The sequence below is a fragment of the Benincasa hispida genome, chromosome 1 (genome assembly GCF_009727055.1).
Source record: "Benincasa hispida cultivar B227 chromosome 1, ASM972705v1, whole genome shotgun sequence".
Classification (NCBI taxonomy): domain Eukaryota; kingdom Viridiplantae; phylum Streptophyta; class Magnoliopsida; order Cucurbitales; family Cucurbitaceae; genus Benincasa; species Benincasa hispida.
In genome coordinates, this window is record NC_052349.1 from 32,404,276 (window position 1) to 32,426,604 (window position 22,329).

At 34.5% G+C, this 22,329-nt stretch overlaps 1 protein-coding gene and 1 non-coding gene across 10 annotated transcripts in view; both read left to right on the forward strand.

The window, feature by feature from the left end:
* Positions 1 to 13,880, forward strand: part of LOC120070220 (DExH-box ATP-dependent RNA helicase DExH7, chloroplastic) — a 98,039-nt gene extending 84,159 nt beyond the window's left edge. For 7 of the 9 annotated variants that reach the window (XM_039022092.1, XM_039022093.1, XM_039022097.1 and 4 more), the window contains 9 exons: positions 459 to 557; positions 658 to 798; positions 1,151 to 1,221; positions 8,016 to 8,085; positions 9,970 to 10,062; positions 10,994 to 11,206; positions 11,713 to 11,805; positions 12,333 to 12,455; positions 13,393 to 13,880. In XM_039022092.1, coding sequence (XP_038878020.1) covers positions 459 to 557; positions 658 to 798; positions 1,151 to 1,221; positions 8,016 to 8,085; positions 9,970 to 10,062; positions 10,994 to 11,206; positions 11,713 to 11,805; positions 12,333 to 12,455; positions 13,393 to 13,470 — 981 coding nt within the window. In that variant the 3' untranslated portion in view covers positions 13,471 to 13,880. Of the gene's footprint in view, positions 1 to 458; positions 558 to 657; positions 799 to 1,150; positions 1,222 to 8,015; positions 8,086 to 9,969; positions 10,063 to 10,993; positions 11,207 to 11,712; positions 11,806 to 12,332; positions 12,456 to 13,392 lie in introns of those variants that run through there. The other 2 variants (XM_039022094.1, XM_039022096.1) reach the window with 2 other exon arrangements.
* Positions 8,290 to 8,448, forward strand: LOC120070382. Its single transcript, XR_005479877.1, has one exon. It is a non-coding gene; the product is annotated as a U1 spliceosomal RNA (small nuclear RNA).
* Positions 13,881 to 22,329: the final 8,449 nt, after the last annotated feature.

A 22,329-nucleotide genomic window follows, 5' to 3' on the forward strand; every position in this document is an offset into this window, starting at 1 on the left:
GCAGCTGCTTTGCTTCTTGGTTTGAGTGGTTCTGGCTTTCTAGGTGGTAGTTTTTTAGTTGATTTCTTTACTGCTTAGTTTCTTTTGTAATGTTGGTGGGTTTTTAGTTGGTTTTGGTGGCTTCTGTTTTGGCCTTTGTTTGGTGGTTGGCTTTTTTCCCTTTGGGAAGTTTTTCCAACTTTTTGTATCCTTCATATAAAAGTAAGGGAGATCTAGAGAGAGCCTTGGCATCAGTGAACTCCTGGAAGTGTATAAGCTGGAATATATTTCGGAGGCTGTACACAATTTGTAGGAAGTAACTCGTTAAAGCACGCTGTTGATTTTCCTTCCTGCTTAGTTCTCTATTTCTCTATTTGACCTGTCTCTGTCTGCTGATGCATGTCATGTGCTTGTTGACGCATACATCCTCTGCAGGATGAAAGTTAGGCTTGGCTCACTGTAATTTATTCCGACTGCAGATGATGCTATATGGTGGAATTTTTGGTTGCTTGTCTTCCATCCTCTCAATTTCAGCATTTCTGAGCTACAAATCTCCATTTGTTTATCCAAAAGATGAGGTCCAATTGTCTGTGGTTACTGAATTCCTTGACGTTCTCCTAACTTGTCTGTTCAACTGTAAACATTCACAAAATAAATAAGTGTTTCAATACTTTTCAGAAGCAGAATGTTGAACGAGCTAAATTGGCTCTTTTGACTGATGATGGACATGGTTTGGGTGAGTCATGTGGCAATGACAAGCAATCTGACCACCTGATTATGGTGACTGCATACAAGAAATGGGAAAAAATTTTGCATCAGGTTAGATATCTTGTACTCTGTCCCTCATTATGTGAACTCTCATGTCAACTCTACTCATTCAACCTTAGCTTGAAAGCATATTGATGAAGTTAAAGTTGACATTTTTTTTTTCTGGCTTCTTCGGTGACTCAAATGTGTTGATCACTACAAGAAATTGGCATAATCCACTGTTGATAATTTTTATGTTCATTCTGAAGAATACAACCCTAGTTTATAAGCTAAGAGTAGATCTCTTAGCGGGCTTCCAGCCTATTATTTTCCTAATATCTGAGCCTCTGAGCAAAATAAAGCTATCCTCAATTGATATCTCCACATCGATTGATATTATATCATGAGATTATTATTTTTGCAGAAAGGAGCTAGGGCTGCACAGCAGTTCTGCAGATCATATTTCTTGAGCAGTTCGGTGATGTACATGATAAGGTACAATCTTTCACTTGTGATCTTTGACAATTACTTGAATCTGGTTGGTTGAACTGCAAACGTGTCACTGGTTTTCAAATGCATTTTTCGATTCTTATCATAGGAGATTTTCCTTCCTAATGTAAAATTCGTTGATGTTGAGAGGTTTCCATAAATGTTACATTCAACCTTAAATAAGTTCGGTGAGGGCCAGATGCATTCATGTCAAACTTCTTGGAAGTGCCTTTTTCTTTTAATTAGTAGAATTTGCTTTACTGTCATGAAAAGGCGATAAATAGATGGGAGAAGTTAATAGCTTTTTGTTATATAAGAAACTGAATATGATTCAGTGGATTGATTCCTCAGAATTTCAAGATTAATCTTGGTGAGCTATTGCGGTGAAAGATCTTCTTCTATTGGTTTTGCCTTGTTTGAGTTAAGGCATATAGAATATGTGTTCATCTTCAGATATGTATTCAATTGGAATGTCTTTAATTTTTCTCCAGTATTTAATCTTTTTGATAAATTTTGTTTCTAGCCTAGTATTGGCTAGTTTGAAGTTTTTATTTTGTTTCCTCTGATGTACTTTGAGTTTTAGACTCCTCATTATATTAATGAGTAGTCTTTCCTTTTTTTTTAAAAAAAAAAAAAGAAATGGGAGGCTTCATAGAGTTAGAAACAGAATCACCAATTAGTAAACGGAATTCTTGTTCAGAGGTAGAGGTAGGGATAGGAACCCATGTGAGGTTTGGTCCTTAGTGAGATTTCATGTGTCCCTTTCGACTTCGATTTCGAAGCTTTTTTTGTAGCTATTCGCTTGGTAACATTTTACTTAGTTGGTACCCCTTCCTTTAGCAGAGATGTTTTGGTGGGCTTGTCTTTTTTGTATGTCCTATTCTTTCATTTTTTTCTCAATGAAAGTTGTTCATAAATAAATAATTTTTTTTTTTTTTTTAAAAAAAAGAAAAAGTAAACAAAATTCTAAGAGTAATTTCAAAAGTTTTAGAATTGAGAGCCTAGAAAACAAGTAAAGGATTAGGTTATCTCATAGCTGATGCTCGATTTTTCCACATCATTAAAGACTCATTTTCTTTGGCCAAAATATCCAGAAAAACGGGGGTTCTCATGGCTCTCTCTGTTCTCTCCTTCCCTCCACCCTTTTTAGCTTAGTCTTGTTCAATGGCATGACTTGCCGATCTTCCTCACTCCTTCCATCCTTCACCATCAACAGAAAAACTTTCTCCATAGATTTTGAGAGTGGTTTGTGCATCACTGAATCTTGGAAAGACTGGTCCTTCACTCTTTCCTTGAAGAAAGGGACTCGCCCATGGCTGAACTCAAGTTTCACTTCAATAGTCAACACCCCGCTCAACCAGGAATTATTTCAGAAAAGCCACATGGATGAATATGACTAATGGGTAGGAAAGATCACCACCCAGAAAGGAGCAGATATCATGAAGCTTGACATTACTGGAGGGTTAAATAAAATCCTCCTCCCTGGGAATGGATGGATTAATTTCATCTCTCTTATTAAGGAAACCAATCCGCCACCACCACCAACCATTTATATCATGATTTCATACAAGTTCCAAAAAACTCTGTTTTGGCACCTATGACCCTCTTCACACCACTCCTACAGAGGCCACATATAAGAATCCCCCCTCCCTCTTCTTTCAAGCTTGCTGATTTCTACCCCGACAAAGCCATCATTATTTACGGAGAAAACTTACATGATGATTGGTTCGATATCCTCGTTGCTATTTGAAGAGAGGTTACCTACTTTGGATCGATTAGTTCTCTGCAACCAAACAAAGCCATCCCTGCAGTGGAAAAGAAAGAACAAGGACAAACTCTTTGCAACATCAAAGGCCGGTTCCAAGGTTGTAAACTTAAAGATAAAATTCGAACAGTGGATTTCTAAGGCTTTTTACAAGGAGGTGAAGGTTCCCTTTGATGAGGGATGGATTAAGATCTGCAACTTGTGATGTAGCCTAAGTAGCCACAAGAAATCCTCCAAGAATTAAACTTGTGAATCTTTTATTAGAATGATAATGTGCTTCATTCAAAAGTTAAAGACTTCTATTTATACAGTTTATTATAAAGTGAGGGTAAAAAGGAAATTAACCTAGAATATTACTCAATTAACCTCATTCTTCTTACATCATTCTACCCCTCAAAAAAGAAAACTCGTTCTTGGGTTTTAAAAAAAGTAGAATTGAAGCACACAAGGAATGAACAAAAATATTATGATCAAGGAGAAAATTCGAGATAAAAAATCCAACATTGCCACGAAAAGCTAAACATGTTTCCTTCAAGCGCATCCAAAGCCGTAATCAAAGGGCCAATCACCAAAAGCAACCTTCCAAAGAGAGCCTCTCAAGAATCACATCTTTTTTATCATTTGCTTCAAGTTCTTCGACGTTTCGGTAATCGATTTTCGACGCATAAGTGTGTCGTTTTTGCTTGATTTTTTGACTTCCACCTCAATGTTTAGAGTTACGGTGTTCGATACCTCCTTTTCATCTTCTTCATTGGATTTTTCTTATTCACTTGAGATTACTTCTGAATCAACATCTTCAAATTCTTCTTTTTCTTTTACTTTGTTCGCATGATTTTTGTTCCAATCACCTCCTACATGGGTCTCAACAAGATTTTCCTTAATTTTATCTTCAAGTTTATATTTGAAAAGTTTCCAACCGTGATCTCTTTGTCTTTCTTCAGTATACGAAATCAATCCATTCTTGAACTCTTCCAAATGAATTGATAATTGATTCATACTTTGAGACAACTTTCCAATGAACGTTGGAGTTCTTTTGTTGTTTTCTCTTTTTTCTCGAACGCTACATGATCAAAGTAGTCATTTTGTTGGATTCTTGAATATGTTTCAATCTCATAGTAGGTATAGGACTTATTCGTTGATTTTCTTGAATAGGAATCGGCCTTTCTTGGAATAATTTCGAGCTTTGAACATTATTGGCTTGTAAAATTTCATTCTTGATTATTTTTTAATTTTTTTCTTTCTTTTCTTGAATTTTAAAGGGTTCCCCGTTGTTTGGCAATGAGCATAGCACTCAAAGCTCCCTCTTGTGATCAATGTCACCAAAAGTGTTCTGGTCTTCTATTGGTCACAGTCAATATTGGCCAAGGCGGTTGCTCTGATACCAAATTAATGTGGCCTAAGTAACCTCAAGCAATAATCCTCCAATAATCATACTTGGGAATCTTTTATTAGAGTGATAATGTGCTTCATACAAAAGGGGAAGACTCCTATTTATAGAGTTTATTATAAGTGGGGTAAAATGGGAATTGACCTAGAATATTATCCAATAAACCTTGCCCATCATGGTTTTACGATACTTTCAAGCTTATTGGAGGCTTTTGCGGTGGTTACAAGGAAACAACGAAGAAGACTTTGGCAAGAATGGACATGATGGAGGTTAGCCTAAAGGTCAAATTAAAAAAAAATGCTTTCCTTCCAGCCAGCATCCTTCTCCCATCAACTTTACTAATCAATCCCTTTTTCGATGTGAAACCTTACATTGGTTACATTGCTTCCGTTCATGGAAAAATTCTTCAAGTTTCATCTTTCTTGAGTTCGTCGGAACCAGCACCGGAAATCGACCAAAATCGGTTGGTGTTTGATTCATCCGTTACTCACACAAGAGCCTTGCTGGAAAGTGGTTTGTTTTAAAGTTAATTAGCGTTTATTTTTCTTGTATCTTTTCCTTATCTAGTTTTTTCTTCTCAGTATTTTACCTTTTTCTGTTTCTTTCCTTTGTTGGGTTGGCTAGTATCTATTTGTTTTTTATTTCAATGTATTTCGATCAAGTTGTTTATTCAATAAAATATACAAAATTAACATAGTATCAGAGCCCATTTAGGGTTTATTTGCTTGACAGCCCCCATATGTCTTTTTGATTTATTGCCACACTATCCCTATTATTGACACCAGCGTCGTCGCGTACCCCCTACACTGCCTAGACTCACTCCACACCGTTGTCGGAACCCTATCGGCACCGACCAAACCTACACTGTCCATTCCCACTCACACTCGATTCACCGCCGCCCCGTCCCAGATCTGCTCCGTGCAGCCTAAATCCGCCCCATCTTTCGTCATTTTAGCCCAGATCCGACGATGCCTAGACCTTCTTCGGTTCGTTCGTGGGCTCATTTTGGCTGCTTGTCCTGTTCTTGTTCCCGATCCATTGAAATCAGTGCACCCAGACCTGTTTGATTTAGATCCGTGCGTCGTCAACCCAAAAGCAATCTATCCTCTTGACGCACAATGGTATGATTCATTCCTCCTCTGACAAATGAGTTCTTCGGTTCAAGGTCTCACTTGATTGTGAAATGAAGTTTATCTAACACAGCAAAATTTGTTACACATAAGTTACAACAATTCATAGAACATCAGAGATAAACATAGCAAAATAAAGCACAAACAGAACACAGAGTTTGGTAACCCAGTTTGGTGCAATATAACCTACGTCTGGGGGTAGTGTGCTCAGGAAAGATAAATTCACTAATAGAATGTCAAACGATTACAATGATGTACTTATTTGTAAATAAACAGCAATTACAGTGACACGCAAATAGCTTAACTTCTTGAATATCACTTAGGCTCCCCCTAAGTGTGAGACTCCCTCTCAATGAAACTTAGGCTCCCCCGAAGTATGAGACTCTCTCTCAATGAAACTTAGGCTCCCCCTAAGTGTGACACTCTCTCTCAACGAAACTTAGACTGCCCCTAAGTGTGAGAATATTAGTGAATGATCACTTAAGCTCCCCCTAAATATGATACTCCCTCTCAATGGAACTTAGGCTCCCCCTAAGTGTGAGACTCCCTCTCACTAAGAACTCTTATCTTTTACCTTCAAATGAAGACCACTTCACTTGGAAAAACTTAAGCTCCCCTTAAGTATGAGAATCCTTTCTCAAGATATAGTAAAACGATTATGATTCAATAAAATCTAGAGAACCCTCAAGATCAACAATAGTAAAAGCTTCACATGATTTACGCACTTGTGTTTTCGGCACAAACACAAGACAATGGCTAAAAGATTTTCAAAGTGGCCCACCCTAAAATGAGTGCAATATCCTCTTAAATATACATAGCCAAAAAGAGGAAACAACCCTAAAATATATTCTACACAGCCCAGAAAAGGAAACAAACTCATGAGAATAAACATCCAGAATTTTCCGGACAAGGAAAATGTATTCTACAGGATCAAACATTTGATGGAACATCATTATGTCTGGAACAGCAATTGCAAGGACATCGTGAAGGACAATCCAAAAGGCAAGATGACAAACATCTTAGAGAATTACTGCCGTAGCAACCCTAAAAAATATTACGAACACTAAATCTCTAATAGATTGCTTTGGCTCCATGGTTTAGAGACAACGGGCTTTGTATAATGGCCATCCCCGTTAAGAAGAGCAACAACAAGCATACTGCAAAACAAAGAAAATGCATTAAAGAAACTTGGAACCTAAAATGCTCCATCTCTTATGAGAAAAAAAAGCTAATTCGATACTTAGAGAGGGGTCTTTTGTTGGCTTGATTGTGGTTTTTTGTATCTTTTGGGCTCACCATGCGCCATTTGTGAATGTTTGCTATCTACCAAACTGTCATTCTCCCTCCATCTTGAAGACTATTTTCTCCTCCTTGGGATTCGTCAATGTGGTTATTGTCCCCATTGTCTATCATCATCATTTGGAGAATTGGAATCAGTTTTTTGCTTCTTTTTATGGGGTGCTTTTGTCTGATCTTCGGATTTTAGTTTTGTTGAGTTCGTCTCTATCGTTTGGCATCATCAATCCAGCTTTCATCTTGTTGTTTTTTACTCGCCATTTTGTTGTTCCCCTTCCCCTTAGTTTATGTTGTATCATTTTATGGGGTTTCTCCTTTGTATCTTGTTGGATATTTCATTTATCAATAAAATTGTTTCTTATATATATATATTAAGAAAAACGCTGTACAAACTTTAATCTAAATCACCTGCTTATAAGAGCTAAAATTCTGCCGGATGACTTTTAGCATGAAGAGTCGTTAAATATCTTGGAATGATATTTGTAATATTTTCGTGGCTGTTTCCAGTAGGGGCTATCTTTAGCTTTCCCTCTTTCTTTTTTGCTTTTAATCTTTCTCAGTTTACACTTTATGGACTTTGAATTTTTGCTTTTTTATCATTGATGAAATGTTTGGTTTTGTTCTATTTTCTGTTTCTTTTTTTTTTTTTTTGAAAAATAGGATATACTAATGCTTAGCAGTTTATCATTTTGTACTCCCAAAAATAATATAAATTTGGTTAAATTACAAGTTTAGTTCCTAAACTTTGAAGTCTGTATTTATTTAGTCCCTAAACTTTCTAAAGTATCTAATCTGCCCCTCAACTTTCAGTCTAATAGGTTCCTGATATATTTAAAATTTTTTAAAAATAATTGATCTATTGTATATATATTTGAATCTTTTGTTTAAAAGAATCTTCGAACTTTTAATTTTGTGTCTAGTAGAACCATGAATTAAAAAAACATAACAAAACAAAAACAAAAAAACAAAAAACAAAGATCAAATTTGTAATTTTGGAAGTTTGGGGGCCAAATAGACATAATTCTCAAAGTTCAAGGACTAACCTTGTAATTTAACTTGTAAATTTGTAATTTGAAATCACTGCATCTCCATTTGGATGATGTGAAATATGCACTAATCAGTATTTGCAGTCAAATATCCACCTAATTTTTTGGTAATATAATTTGTTTAATTTCTTTGTTTTTCCTTCCTTTTTTTGTCGATGCTTTCACATTTTGTTCAGGGACATGAGGGTACAGTTTGGGACATTGTTAGCAGACACCGGGCTTGTGGATCTTCCTAAAAAATCTTGTGTAAGTTATTTTATGTGACCACATAGTTGAAGATGTTTACCTAGAAATGGTGTGCAAGAACCTCTTAAATCAAATAAAAGAAATCATCAGAATGTACTTTCATGAAAACATGGTCATTGGCTTTTGAGAAAAGTTTGTTTCTTGTTTCAAAAAAATTTCAAATCTTTATAAGATACATAAATTACTCTGCCAGTTGATTTTGAGATACTTACCTGGAGGGGGTATTGGGTGATCAATAAGGCCCATATCCTAGGCCCAGGGCCTGCATTGCACTTAGAAGGGGTGTGGGCTTAAGGTCTGCCCAAGTGGTGGAACCTACATCATAGTTTGTGCTAGTGGGGACCTGCGTTCCTCATTCTTAAAAAAAGAAGGATTTTGAGATGGAACTCCATGCTATCAAATATTGTTTCAATGTCTATAACCCAAGTGGGTATTCGATAAAAAGAAAAGAAATGGAATCCGATCCATGAATAGTGAAACCAACTAGGCACCATCTTGAGGGGGCATGTTGAGGATCCCACATTGGAAAAATTAAGGAACCTCACAATTTTTATAAGATGTTTTGATGTTATTATTTTTATTTCACTTGATCATTTGTACAAAGATACAACCCTCATTTTAAAGAGGGAAAAAAAGCATAGAAGAAAAGAAGACGGGATGATAATAAGAAAAATAAGGAAACAAATCTACAAGGTAGAAAAAAAGTTAAAACCTAATGAATTCGATGAGAGAGTACTTTTCCTATATTCAACACTCCCCCTCAAGTTGGATGGTGTATGTTGATTAAATCCAACTTGGCCTTTAATACATCAAGAATGTTCTTGAATAAAGCCTTGGTAAGTATGTTGGCAATCTGCATCTTGGTAGGTATATAGTTAAGAGAGATGCATTTGTTTTTCAATTTTTCTTTGTTGGAGTGTCAATCAATGTTTACATGTTTTATTCAATCACGGTGGACGGGGTCTAGCAATACTTATAGTTGCTTGGTTGTCACAATGGACCTCCGTTGGCTCTTCAATGGCGAATCTCAGTTCTGATAAGATTTTAAGTCATATTCATTCACTTATGCCTTGAGTTATGGCTCTCAATTCTGATTTAGCACTACTTTTAGATACAGCCGATGGTTTTTACTTCTCCAAGTGACTAAACTTCACACAAAACTGCAATATCCCAGTAATTGATATTATGTCAACTTTTGAGCTTGCCCAATCCACATCTGTGAAGACTTCAACGTTTCTTTTCATGGATTTCTTGAAGTTGTCCTTCTCCTAGAGTTCCTTTAAGTACCAGAGGATCCTATTAACAGTCTGTTTATTTTCTTCATTAGGAGTGTTCATAAATTGACGCACAAAATTTACTGAAAAATAGATACCTGGTCTAGTTTGAATTAAGTAAATCAACTTCCCGATGAGTCTTTGATATTGTTCCTTATTGACCAATGTGCTTTCTTTTCCTAAGGCCTAAGCGGTAGTTAGGATCAATTGGAGTATTTGAGGGTTTACACCAAGCAACCTGTCTCCTTTAGAAGATCATTGACGTTTTATCTTTGAGAGATATGTTGGTTGTAAATAAGTTAATTAGCTGTAAGATCATGAATGATTTTAGTTTATTCAGTTTATTCTCAGTATAATTCTTTCCTTTTATGTATTGAGCCTTTCTCCTATGTGAGAAGAAAAAGACGAAGAAGAAGAAGCCCAACATTTGTTCTTTTTTGCTATTGAATTGAAAGAACATAAAAATGTAGGCTATTGCTTCTTTTTTGTTGTGGTTAGATGGTAGAGTGGCATATTGTAAACTGCAATGGTTAGATATTCAAGTTCCAAAATGTCATTTTTTTAATAGTTTGAGTTTCTCTTCATAAGATAAATATTCTTTTTGTCTTAGTTTGATAGAATAAGGAAGGAGGACCTTGATGGCTGGTTTTCAGATTCATCCCAACCGTTCAATGTAAATTCAGATCATCCGTCAATTGTAAAGGTAACTACTTTATGACCTTTGGTTGGAACTTTTGAAAAGATTTGAAATTTCTTCTCCACTGGACTTTTTAAGGATCTGCCATACTTTATCTCTATGCTTCTTTTTGTTGAGTTTTGTATATTTTGTACAAGGTTCAATGAACCAAAATATTGAGGTCTTAATTTTATGAAAATATTAATGGAAATATCAAATAACTATCGATGTCGATGGATATTTATAGGAAAATTATAAAAACACAAACAATTAATACATAAATATTTTACAATTTTTAAAGAAATTAAAATGCTTATTATTTATATTATAATCGTATGAGTGTCATTATGTTTTCTTGGTATGTTTTATCACTTTTTTATGATATAATGTCGGTTCATCTCTTGTGTCATTGTCGAACCTATGGACATGTGAAAAAGTTTGGATGGAAATGTCGAGATGATAACATAAATCTAACATCCTAATTTTGCATTAACAATATTTATGATTTGTGTATTACAATCTTAGATAGAATTAAAAGTATTACTATATATTATATGGAAATTGTGCCTTTTCTGAAAGTTTATATCATACTCGTGTCCAAAAAGCTTCATGTTATTTTTTTGGCATTTTTTTTTCTGCCCAGAAGAAATTTCATCTTGGGGATATCATTAAACAAAGTGTTGCTTATGCAAGGAACAGATTTCTTCTTGACCATTATGCTTAATTTATGTGTTGGTAAAGATGCTGAATGGGTTTTCTTTTCTGAACCATCTAGTTTTGTGTGGATTTCCTAGAAGCTACTGTCTCTTGTAACAGTGGACGCTTCTTTTTTGTTGATTATTTACCGCTGTGTTATAAATATATTATGTTCATCCTTGAGAATAAAGAACCTCTATAGATCAAAAATAATGTTTAGGATTTATTATTTTCTGGGAAAAAGATCTAAATATTTTTGCAGGCAGTATTATGTGCAGGACTATATCCCAATATAGCTGCTGGTGAGGAAGGAATTAGTGAAGCAGCTCTTAGTAGCCTTGGGCGATCCTCTGGTCCTGCTACCACAGCTCGTCCGGTGTTGTATGATGGTAGAAGAGAAGTATATATACACCCTTCTTCTGTCAACAGTAATCTAAAAGCATTTCAGTATCCCTTCCATGCTTTCCTTGAAAAGGTTGGCGACTCTTGTTTAATTTAGTCCTCCTAAAACCAAGCATTAGTGTTTTTTGTCTTATATATACAGAGATAGAAATGGCATATTTCTACGTTCAAGAACTTGGCTAAGTTTCATATCACTTTCTTGGACCATATCCATCTCCGTGTCTGAAAATAGGAAAATGTTTAGTACAAGAAGTTGATTAAACTCTGCATAGGAGGGGTGGATGAATTCTGAAAGGAGTTAGCATTAAAGTCAAATCTTGTTTAATTCTAAGTATGTTCAATATTTAGAAATAATTGATTGGTTAAGTGACCAAGCTTGGCACCTTTTATTCTCCTTTTCATTTTCCTTTTTTTCTTTTTTTTCTTTTCTCCTTTTTTCCTTCCTCCTTAAAAAAGTTCAAAAATAAAAGAAACTAAAGGAAAAAAGAAAACTGAACTTCCCTATGTTTAGTTGAATGATAGTTATTTCTTTTCTTGGTCGTGACCCCATGACTGTTACCTGGATGAACAAATTTGCAGGTAGAAACCAATAAAGTCTTTATCCGAGATACCTCTGTTGTTTCTCCCTACTCCATCTTATTATTTGGTGGGTCCATTAATATTCAGCATCAGGTACCGTTTCCATTTCATCTTTTTCTTTGTTCTTGCAGCAGTTAGATTAATTAAAAACTAGTATAATGGGGAAAATACAAATATACTCTGTTCTGTTGATTAAGTTGCATGCAACTTAATAATATACTTTGTTTGCTTATACTTAGTATAATACAGCATAGCCATTTTTCATTGTCCTAGTATTCAAGCAAAGATATTTCCTGGTTCTGTCACTAAGATAGCCACATAATCCATGATCTCATGGCCCAAGAATTTCAGACTAAATGATTGTAACCAAAATTAGAAATGGGAATTAAGAGAAAGTAAAATTATTATAAGGAAGTCAATTATAATATCTCAAGCACGTTGAGAGGCACTTGCCTCTCCCACTAACTGTTCCTGAAAGATAACAATTCAAGGCAAAAGTTTTCCAATGTTGAGCCTTTGGGATCGCTATTGAATAAGCGTTTAGGAGATTAATCTTTCACATCTTTCAAGAAATTGAAATGCCCTTTTGACTCTTGTGGTTTCATGCTTTGTTGCTTTAGAGTGGAATCGTCATTATAGACGGATGGTTGAAATTGACTGCCCCGGCGCAAATTGCTGTACTCTTTAAAGAACTTAGATTGACTCTCCATTCTATTCTGAAGGAACTAATTAAAAAACCAGAGGTACCTTCAATCTACCCTTGCTCTTTTATCTTCCTGTGAAATGATTTCTTCACGACTCTGGTTAAAAGATGTCATGCTCGTGTACATTTATTCCATATTGAGACTTTCTGGATTTATCTTCCAATAACTCGTTCAGAAAGCAAAATAGAAAGTCTCATGGATAGGCTGTAGGTCATATTCAGGAAACCAAATAATGAGAAATTTAGCCCCATTGTTATTTTGTCTCCCAATTTGTTTATCATGATTCTCTCTCTTAAAGAAACATTTCAAAATTTAGCTTGATTGTTTAAAGCATTGGTATTAAGCAAATAACAAAATGGTTAAATTACAATTACAAATTTAGTCTTGAATTTTGAGGTTTATGTTTATTTGGTTTCTGAACCTTCAAAATTACAATTTTAATCTCCAAATGTTCAAATTTTTTAAAATTCACATATTTACTAGATACAAAATTGAAAATTTATGAATCGATTAGGTACAAAATTCAAATTTACATCCAATAGATCAACTAATTCTTGAAATTTTTTATATTGTTAGGGTTCTATTAGACACAAAATTAAAAATTCAATAAACACAAAATTGAAAGTTTAGGGACCTATTAGACAATTTTGATAGTGTAGGGAGTAACTAAATTTGTAGTTTAATCTAACAAATTAATGGAACTTATAGGTTGGAGTAGCATTTATAAACTTAATTTTTAAAAACCAAATAGCTTTAAAAAATTACTCAATATGACTATTGTGGCCCTTGTTTTAGTTTGAATGGTCGATACTGAACCTCTCAGCAGTCACCTTAGCAATCAACAAATTGTTTCCTCATTGTGTTTATGCTTTCAACATCTACTATTGGAATACTTTTTTTTCTCTGGTAGAAATATGATCCTATGTTTGCATAGTTCAGATGCATTACTCTTTTCTTTTTTTCCCCCTCCTTGCAGACTAATATTATTATCAAGAACGAGGTTCTGAAGTCTATAGTTCGTTTGTTGTTAGAAGAAGACAAGTCCCTTACATAGCGCAGTCATGGTAAAGAGTAATTCGGATGATGATAACTGAACAGAGATGAATGGTTCCATGCTGAAATGGACTTTCTCCCTTCAAATTTTGCTGTTCAAATCTAATGGATGGCTTGATGAGGAAGATGAGAAACCACACTTATTTATAGGGTTGGTCATCATTTGCTTTCCATTGGGTACCCTTATTTATTATGTTGGCTAAGAAATTTATTGGAAGTTAAAATAGTAATACATAATAATAATTGGAAATGTTGTCTAGTGAGAAGCAAGTAAGACAAGCATCGGCCCTATGCCTCTACCAAATATTCTAGGGTGTTTAGGAGGACTGTATGAAAAAAATGTAAAATAATATATCATTTTCTCAAATGCTGACTGTTTATGGGTTAAATTACTATAAGTATTATTATCTATATGCCTTATTTCTAGTTTATCATATTGATCCTGTCTTTGGTTTTAAAAAACTGATGAGTTTTCTTCTTTTAGTTTCATCTATGGCCCCATATTATACAGATTTCTTATAAGTAAATCATTTCTTAGTTGACTAGGCTTATTTTTTTAAAAAAAAAAGTCTTTTACTTGAATTTTCAATTGTCCTGAAAAATTGTACACATACCAGCACTCCAAAGAAATCAACCTTTCTTCCTAAAAGGTGAATTGAGGAAGAACTCCTCGATCATAGCACTGATGCTAATGTGACGAGCACTTGATATGTCAAACGTCTAAAGAAAAGAATCTCAAGCACCACTCACGTAGTCTTAACGTCAAAGAATATGATTCAGGTCTTCCTCCATCTTTCGATGAAGAATACAACAAAAAGGCCCAACTAGTGAGGGCAACTTCTTGACAAGCATGTCTAGTATATTAGGACAATCGTGAATAACTTGCCAAGAAAATAACCTCACGTTCTAGGAACCTTGATCCTTCAAAGCATCAAAAAAGACCGACTCACCTGAGGGGGAAGGAGCAACCAAACATTGAAAAAAAAACTTACAAGAGAAATCATTCAAAGGATTGGGATTCCAAAATCTAACATCCCTTCTCCTCAATCTAAAAGGGTGGCCCTCAAGTAAAGCAAGAAAAGCAGCCATGTCCGCGTTTCCCTATCGGAAATAGAACGTTGGAATCCAAAAGAAAAGAAATCGAAGCTCCCTGAAAAAATCGACAATGAAATGGTTTTTGAGAGAAGACAAGTGACACAAACGAGTGAACGAAACATAGAAAGGTCTTGTAACAACCCAAGTATGTATATATTATGGAGTAAACAACATGCAGTGGAGAAAAACATAATAAATAAGCACTCTAATTACACTTAATTTGAGTTTTAAACATGCTTTAGAAAAAATTATTTCATTAGAGGATTTGCTTAACACAATATCTTTGGTGAACCTTCTTCAAAACCAGTTGAACTCCATGAAAAGATGCTTCAATCTTCAAGTAGATCACTGCAAAGATCTTCTCTACTATTCTCTTACAAGGATTGTGTGGTGGAAACACTAAATTGAGTTGGTTTTAGTAGAACTGAAGAGGGTTTGCTGAGAGTTTTTAATTCTACAGATTTGTTGTAGAAATTCTGAATGCTTGGCTCATCATTCAGCCTAACACTCCAATTTATAAAGCTTTCAACATGCAATCTCAAAGCTTGCATGAAGGCCAACTCCTTCTTCATGAATTGGGTGAAATTGGATGAATAAGATGCTTGCACCTTTAGTGGAGATTTCCAACTTTTGGAAATTTCTCTTTTTGTTTTTCAAATTGTATTTTAAAAAAAGATTTCTAAAATCAATTTAATAAATGAACCCATTTATTTGTTTATTAGTTTTATAAAAATTAATTAGACCTTTTAATTAATTTTGTTAATTTAATATCTAACATTAATAAAACACCAATTTCACTACAACGAATTTAATTTCATATAATTAATATTTAAATCATAATTTAAACATTAATCGTGTTGGGTTTTATGTCATAAAACTCGTAGGTTGTAAACAATAAAACTTATTCTAAAAATTCAATAAGTTGTTATTGAATATATGTATTGCTTATTAGAAATCCAATAAACTAAAAGACTCATTACTATTATATGAGTACTTGAACTTTACGTGGAGATATAAAAGTGGATCAGGTTTGAGTAAACAGTCAAAATGATCTATAGTATATGAATGAGGTTGAGTGTCTTATTCTGGTAACACTATCGGATGTGGCCCACTCTGTAGTTGTTACAAAGAGTTGTAAAGTGCTACAAATGATGTGATTCTAATTCGTACATGTTATGACATGAGAAGTACCGACGTCCTGCGCAAATGGGTTTGTACAAGATCGGACCATGAAATCAATCACTCTCACTTTATAATGTTGTTTACGGTTTAAGGCTGATTATTTCAAAGTGATGATCTTGGTAACTTGACCTTAATCCTGAGTTAACTATGAACTTCTGTTTATTTGGGATTATCCTTAGATTTGCATAGGTGAAGATTGGCTCATAGCGCTGACTCAATAAACCTCCATTTCAAGGGTAAGACCGAGTAAATAGCTGAGGACATAGGGTGTAAGATGGAATTCACTCCTACCCGCTTTTAGGGATAGTAGGGTTTATTGGGACTAAAGGAACAAGAGGTAATCTCGGGGGTAAAACAGATATTTGATCTAGCCGTTATTATGAACAACCTATGAAGGGTTAACTTACTAATCATAGTTATATCGAGTGGACATAATATATCTACAATGAGGGAAATGCAACTATGGACTTTAGTGGAGTGACCCATTAGTTAATGAATGAGGTTTAATTCGATATAAAGAATTTAGCCAATTAATCTCGGATCGTTGCAGCCTATGATCTGTAGGTCTGCAAGGTTTAGGTCCCCCTACTAGCTCATAAATGGATTAGCTTTAGAATAGTGTGATAAGTTAATTTGAAACGTTCAAATTAGAATTAAGGGAACTAGTAATTATATGAGAGATAATTACACGTTTAATTTTGAAATTAAACGGAATTGGAAAATTAATTAATATTTAAAAATATTAAATTCATGAAGGTGGAACTTGTTGTATGATATTAATTTAATATTTGATATTAAATTAATTAGAATTAATTAAATTGTTTAATTCATTATTTATTGATTTTATTTAGAAATTAATTTGTGAAATTAATTTTTATAAAATTAATAAAGTTTTCATTTTTCAAATTAAAATATATTTTGGAAATCAATTTGATATTTGAAAAATTTGGAAAACACAAATTTGACAAAGTTGGTTTTCTCCACTATCATGAAGTAGCTCTCACAACATCCACTTCATTCAAGCTTCAAATCTCTAGGCATGAGTTGCATCTCATGCAGTCATCTTCTTTGCATGAGAGTCCTGCAATAAATAGAGAAAATTGGAGTGAAATTGAGGCATGCATCAATTGAGTTTTTGCTGAAAAATTCGAATTGAAGAAGTTGTTCTCAAGTGGGTTGTTGCAGTGAGTTCTTTTCCAAGTTCCCTTCATTCAAGCTTATTTTGAGTCCCACAACTCAATCTAAAGCTCCAAGAGAATAGTGGGGAAGTTCTTGAGGTGGTCCACAGCGAGAGTTTTGCAGCTGAGAATTGAGATTCTAAAGGTTCTACAAACGTATTGCTTGAAACCCTCTTATTATTGTATAAGCATGCCTTATTTACAACCAAAATGAATGAATTAGAATGCTTATTGATCCTTGTTGCTTCCACTACATGTTGATATACTCTTACAAATCGATTCTCCAATTTTGTTTATTTTTTATAAAATCAAACATTGTTATATCGAGTACAATTAATAGAAACCCTAATCGAATTTGAATCTTTCAAATTCTAAACCCTAATTTCAAATCTCACCAAGATTACTCAATTTACTAATCCAAATTACGAGTAGTAAAGGGACCTTATGGACCTACAGATCATAAGCTCCAACGATTTGCAATTAATTGGTTAAACTTTTTAAACCGAATTAGTCACTATTCGTTATCTACCAAGACATTCCACGATAGCTCGATAGTTGCACTCTCCTCACTATAGATATATTTCTATCCATTTTAACCATAATCGGTAAGTCAACCCTTCACATGTCGTTCGTCTTTACAGCTAGGTCAAAGATTATCGTTTTAACCCTGTAAATACATCTTATTCCTTAAGCTTCAACTAATCCTCCATTGAACAATTGATTTATAGTCCAACTTATAAACCATAACCCTTTCTTTCATAAAAAGGTGGGGTTCCGTTGTTCAAGATTAGGCATCTATGCTTAAGAGAACAACCTATCTGCTAACCCTAAGTCAGGTAGGAGTGAATTTCATATTGCAAAACTATGTCCCCAGTTATCTATCCAATATTATCCCCAAAATGGGATGCTTATTAAGCAGTATTGTTGGACTACTCTTACCTAAGAAGATCAAAGGATAATCCCGAATAAACAGGAGTTCATAGTTAGCTCAGGATTAAGTTCAAGTTACCCTAGGTCATTGAGTTTGAAATAGTTAGTTTTAACAGTAAATGGTTGTTATAAAGAAAAGTGACTATTTTGAGGTTCGGTCTTATGCAAACTCATTGCATAAGATGCCCCCACTCATATGTCTCCACGTGAATGATTTTTGGATCACATCATTTGTATCAGTATACAAAATGGGCCGCATCCAATAGTATCACCAGGATGAGGTACTCAATCTCATCCATATACTTATAGGCCTTTTGACTACATACTAAAACTTGATCATCTTTTATGTCGCCACATAAAGTTAAAGTATTCATGTTATAGACACGGATTTGTTTATTGGATTTTCATAAAAGAATGAAATATCAATAATAATTTATTGAATAAAACACTCAACAACATTTTTATTGATAAATAGAATATGTTAACAACATCTACGAACTGCAAGTTTAGGACAATCCCAACAATCTCCCACTTGGACTAACATTCCAGTGAGACAAACATATAAATATATAATGTTTACAAGAGAAATAAAGAAAGAGAGAAAAATACAATAAACAAGGGCATCTAAAATACCCTTTGACATTCTCCCACTTTCCCTAGATTATGATGCTTGTAGTCCTAGTCCAACCAGGTGGCCCTCGAACACTTTAGCCGAGAGGGCCTTCGTAAAACGATCAGCAAGGTTGTCTTCTGAGGCTATCTGCGTGACTATCAAGTCTCCTCGGTGTATGATGTCTTTGATGAGATGGTACTTTCTTTCGATGTGTTTTCCACGTTTGTGACTCCTTGGTTCCTCGGAATTAACAACTACACCACTGTTGTCATAATAGAGAGTAATGGGTAGGTGCATATTTGGAACTATTCCAAATCGGTCAGGAACTTACGCAGCCACACTACTTCTTTAGTTGCTCGCATGTAGCTACGTATTCTACTTCCATCGTAGAGTCAACTATACAACTTTGTTTAATGCTTCTTCATACTATAGCTCCTCCGTTAAGAGTGAAAACTGATCCCGAAGTAGATTTTCTAGAATTTACGTCAATCTAAAAATCAGAATTAGTGTATCATGTAAGGATCAAATCCTTAGGTCCATACACAAGCATATAGTTCCTCGTTCTCCTAAGATACTTGAGGATGTTTTTTATAGCTTTCCAATGACTATGTCCTGGGTTAGATTGGAACCTTCTGACGATTCCAACTGTAAAGCATATGGCAGGATGTGTACACAATATAGTGTACATCAGACTCCCAACTGCCGATACATATGGAATTCTTTTCATCTCCTCAATTTCTTGAGGTGTCTTAGGACATTGTTCCTTTGACAGATGAATTCCATGTCTAAAAGGTAACATACCCTTTTTGGAATTTTGCATATTATATCTCGACAACATTTTTCCAATATAAGATGTCTGAGATAGTGTTAGGGTTCTGTTTTTTCAATTTCGAAAAATATGAATCCCAAGAAAATATTGAGTATTTCCCAAATCTTTCATTTAGAACTATGATGCTAACCATCTCTTTACGTCATCAAGGTAACTTGTCCTCATTCCCAATGAGCAAGATATCATCAACATAAAGTACCAAGAATGCTACAATTTTATTGACTATTTTCTTGTATACACAAGGTTCGTCAACATTCAGTTCAAAGTCATAAGATTTGATCGCAATGTCAAATCTTATATTCCAGGATCTAGAAGCTTGCTTCAATCCATAAATGGATCTCTTAAGCTTACAAACCTTTTGTTATTGACTCTGTTAAATGAACCCTTCTGGTTGAGACATAAAAATACTTTCATCAAGATGGTCATTCAAGAAAGCTATCTTGACATCCATTTTTCATATTTCATAGTCATAATATGCCACAATGGATAAGAGTATTCTTATTGATTTTATCATGGCAACAGGAGAGAAGGTTTCTTCATAGTCAACCCCCTCCCTTTGGGTAAAACCCTTCGCCACGAGTCTGACTTTATAAGTTTGCACCATATCAATTTGGTCTCTTTTTCTCTTGTAGATTCATTTATAACCTATAGGAACCCCATGTGGTTGATTTACAAGTAATTGAAGTACATTGACTCCATTTCTACGTCCATGACTTTTATCCATTGTCCCCTATCAACATCTTCCATTGCCTGTTTAAAAGTTAATGATCCTCTAACCCATCATCAAGTATGATGTCTTGAGTTTCTGTTAAACCCATGTAGCGTTCAGGTTGATTAACAATCTTCCCACTACATCGAGGCATTCTTAACTCTTGAAAAGGATGTGATGGGGCAGCAACTATTGTTGATGGACCAGCTTGATCAATAACTATTGTCGATTTGTCTGTAGTATCTTTGGTCATTTCTTTCAATATTAGTTTACTGCGAGGTTGATGATTTCTAATATGATCTTCGTCCAAGAATGTAGCATTTTTCGATACAAATACTTTATCTTCTTGGGGATCATAGAAGTATCCACTTTTTGTTTCCTTAAGGTATCCTATAAAGACGCATAATTTTGAACGTCGTTCTAATTTCTTAAGGTTCTGTACCCATATGTGTGTTGGATATCCTCAGATTCGGTAGTGACATAAACTATTTTTATGCCCTCTCCACAACTCATACGGTGTTTTTGAAACACTTTTTTAGGGAACCATGTTCAAAATATATATCGCAGTCTGTATTTCATACCCTCAAAAGGATTAAGGTAATTGTGCATAACTCATCATTGAACGAACCATGTTTAACAAGGTTTGATTTCTCCTTTCTGCAACACCATTTTGCTGTGGTGTTCCAGGTGCTATAAGTTGTGATTGAATTCCATGATCTACTAAATAGTTTTAAAATTGTAAATTCATATACCCACCACCTCGATCTGATCAAAGTGTTTTAATTCTTTTACCTAATAAGTTTTCAGCTTCTATCTTAAATTCTCTAAACTTTTCGAGAGTTTCTGACTTGTGACTCATTAAGTAAATATAGTCATATCTTGAATAGTCATCAACAAAATTGACGAAATATTCATATCCACCTCGAGCTTTTACATTCATCGGACCACAAAGGTCTGAATGTATAAGCTCTAGGGGTCTTTTGGCACGAAGACCTTTTCCAAAAAAATATCTTTTAGTCATTTTTCCTTCTAAACATGATTCACATGGAGGTAAAGAACGGTCTTCTAACTGATTTAGATGACCGTTTTTAACCAATCTCTCAATCTTGTTGAGATTTATGTGACCAAGGCTAAGATGCCAAAAATAGGCGTTCGGTGAAATTTTCCATTTTTTATTTTGAGTTTCTGTCGTTTTAAACATCTCTACATTTAAAATTACTTTTACTTTAGTTGGTTTTAATACATACAAGTTATTTTCAAGTAGAGCAGAACAAATATGAACACTTCTTGAAAAAGCGAACATTTCATTAACTTAAAAAGATACTTTATACATATTTTCCAACAGACATGATATGGAGATCAAGTTTCTTTTCACCTTTGGTACATAATATACATTTTTTAACGGATAAAAGATTCTCCAAAAAACAACTTGCCATTTCCCACTGCTTTAGCTTAAATGACTTCTCATGTTCCCACCTTTGAAAGTCATTTCATACTCCGAGAGTTGATTCCAAGAACTAGTTTCCTGTAGAAAAGTGCAAACATGGTTAGTAGCATCTGAATCTAATATCCATGTCAAGAGAGAATTTTCCACTAAACATGTTTGAATTACAAGTAAATTTGATTTACCTTGATTTACCTTTTCCATTTTCTTCTCAGCCAAATACTTCGGGCAGTTTCATTTCCAATGTCCATCTTCTCCACAATGGAAACTTTTTCCTTGGGGAGCTTTGTTTTTCTTTGCAGTAGATTCTTTATTATTTTTTCCTTTTTTCTTCATCTGTACACTTTTGTCTTTAGATGATGAAGGGACAGACTTCTTTTTGTCAGAGGGTTCCGTTCCTAACGATGAACCATTCCAAAATTTCTTTTATCGTGAAACAACATTTGCTTCACTTTCTTTCAATTTCATCATTGACTGATAAGTTTGTAGTTTGTTTAATAAAGTAGTCAAATTGTAATTAATTTTATTCATTACGGCATTAGTACGAAAGGTAAGGTAGCTCTTTGAAAGAGACTCTAATGTCATACTAACTTGACTAGTTTCGTCTATGGTAGCCCCGCGAGCTTCTATAACATTAAAATGAACCATCATGTCTAGGACATGATCCCTGACATTGGTTCCATCTTTCATGCGCGAGTTATAAACATACTTTATAGCCTCGTTCCGTATAGAAGATGATGGTTGCCCAAACATTTCCTGTAACGACGCCATAATTTCACGGGCTGTGAGCATGGCTTCATGTTTCTTGTTGAGCACATTAGATATGCTCACTAAGATATAGGCCCTTGCCTTTTCATTCGCTCTTACCCACCTATCATAA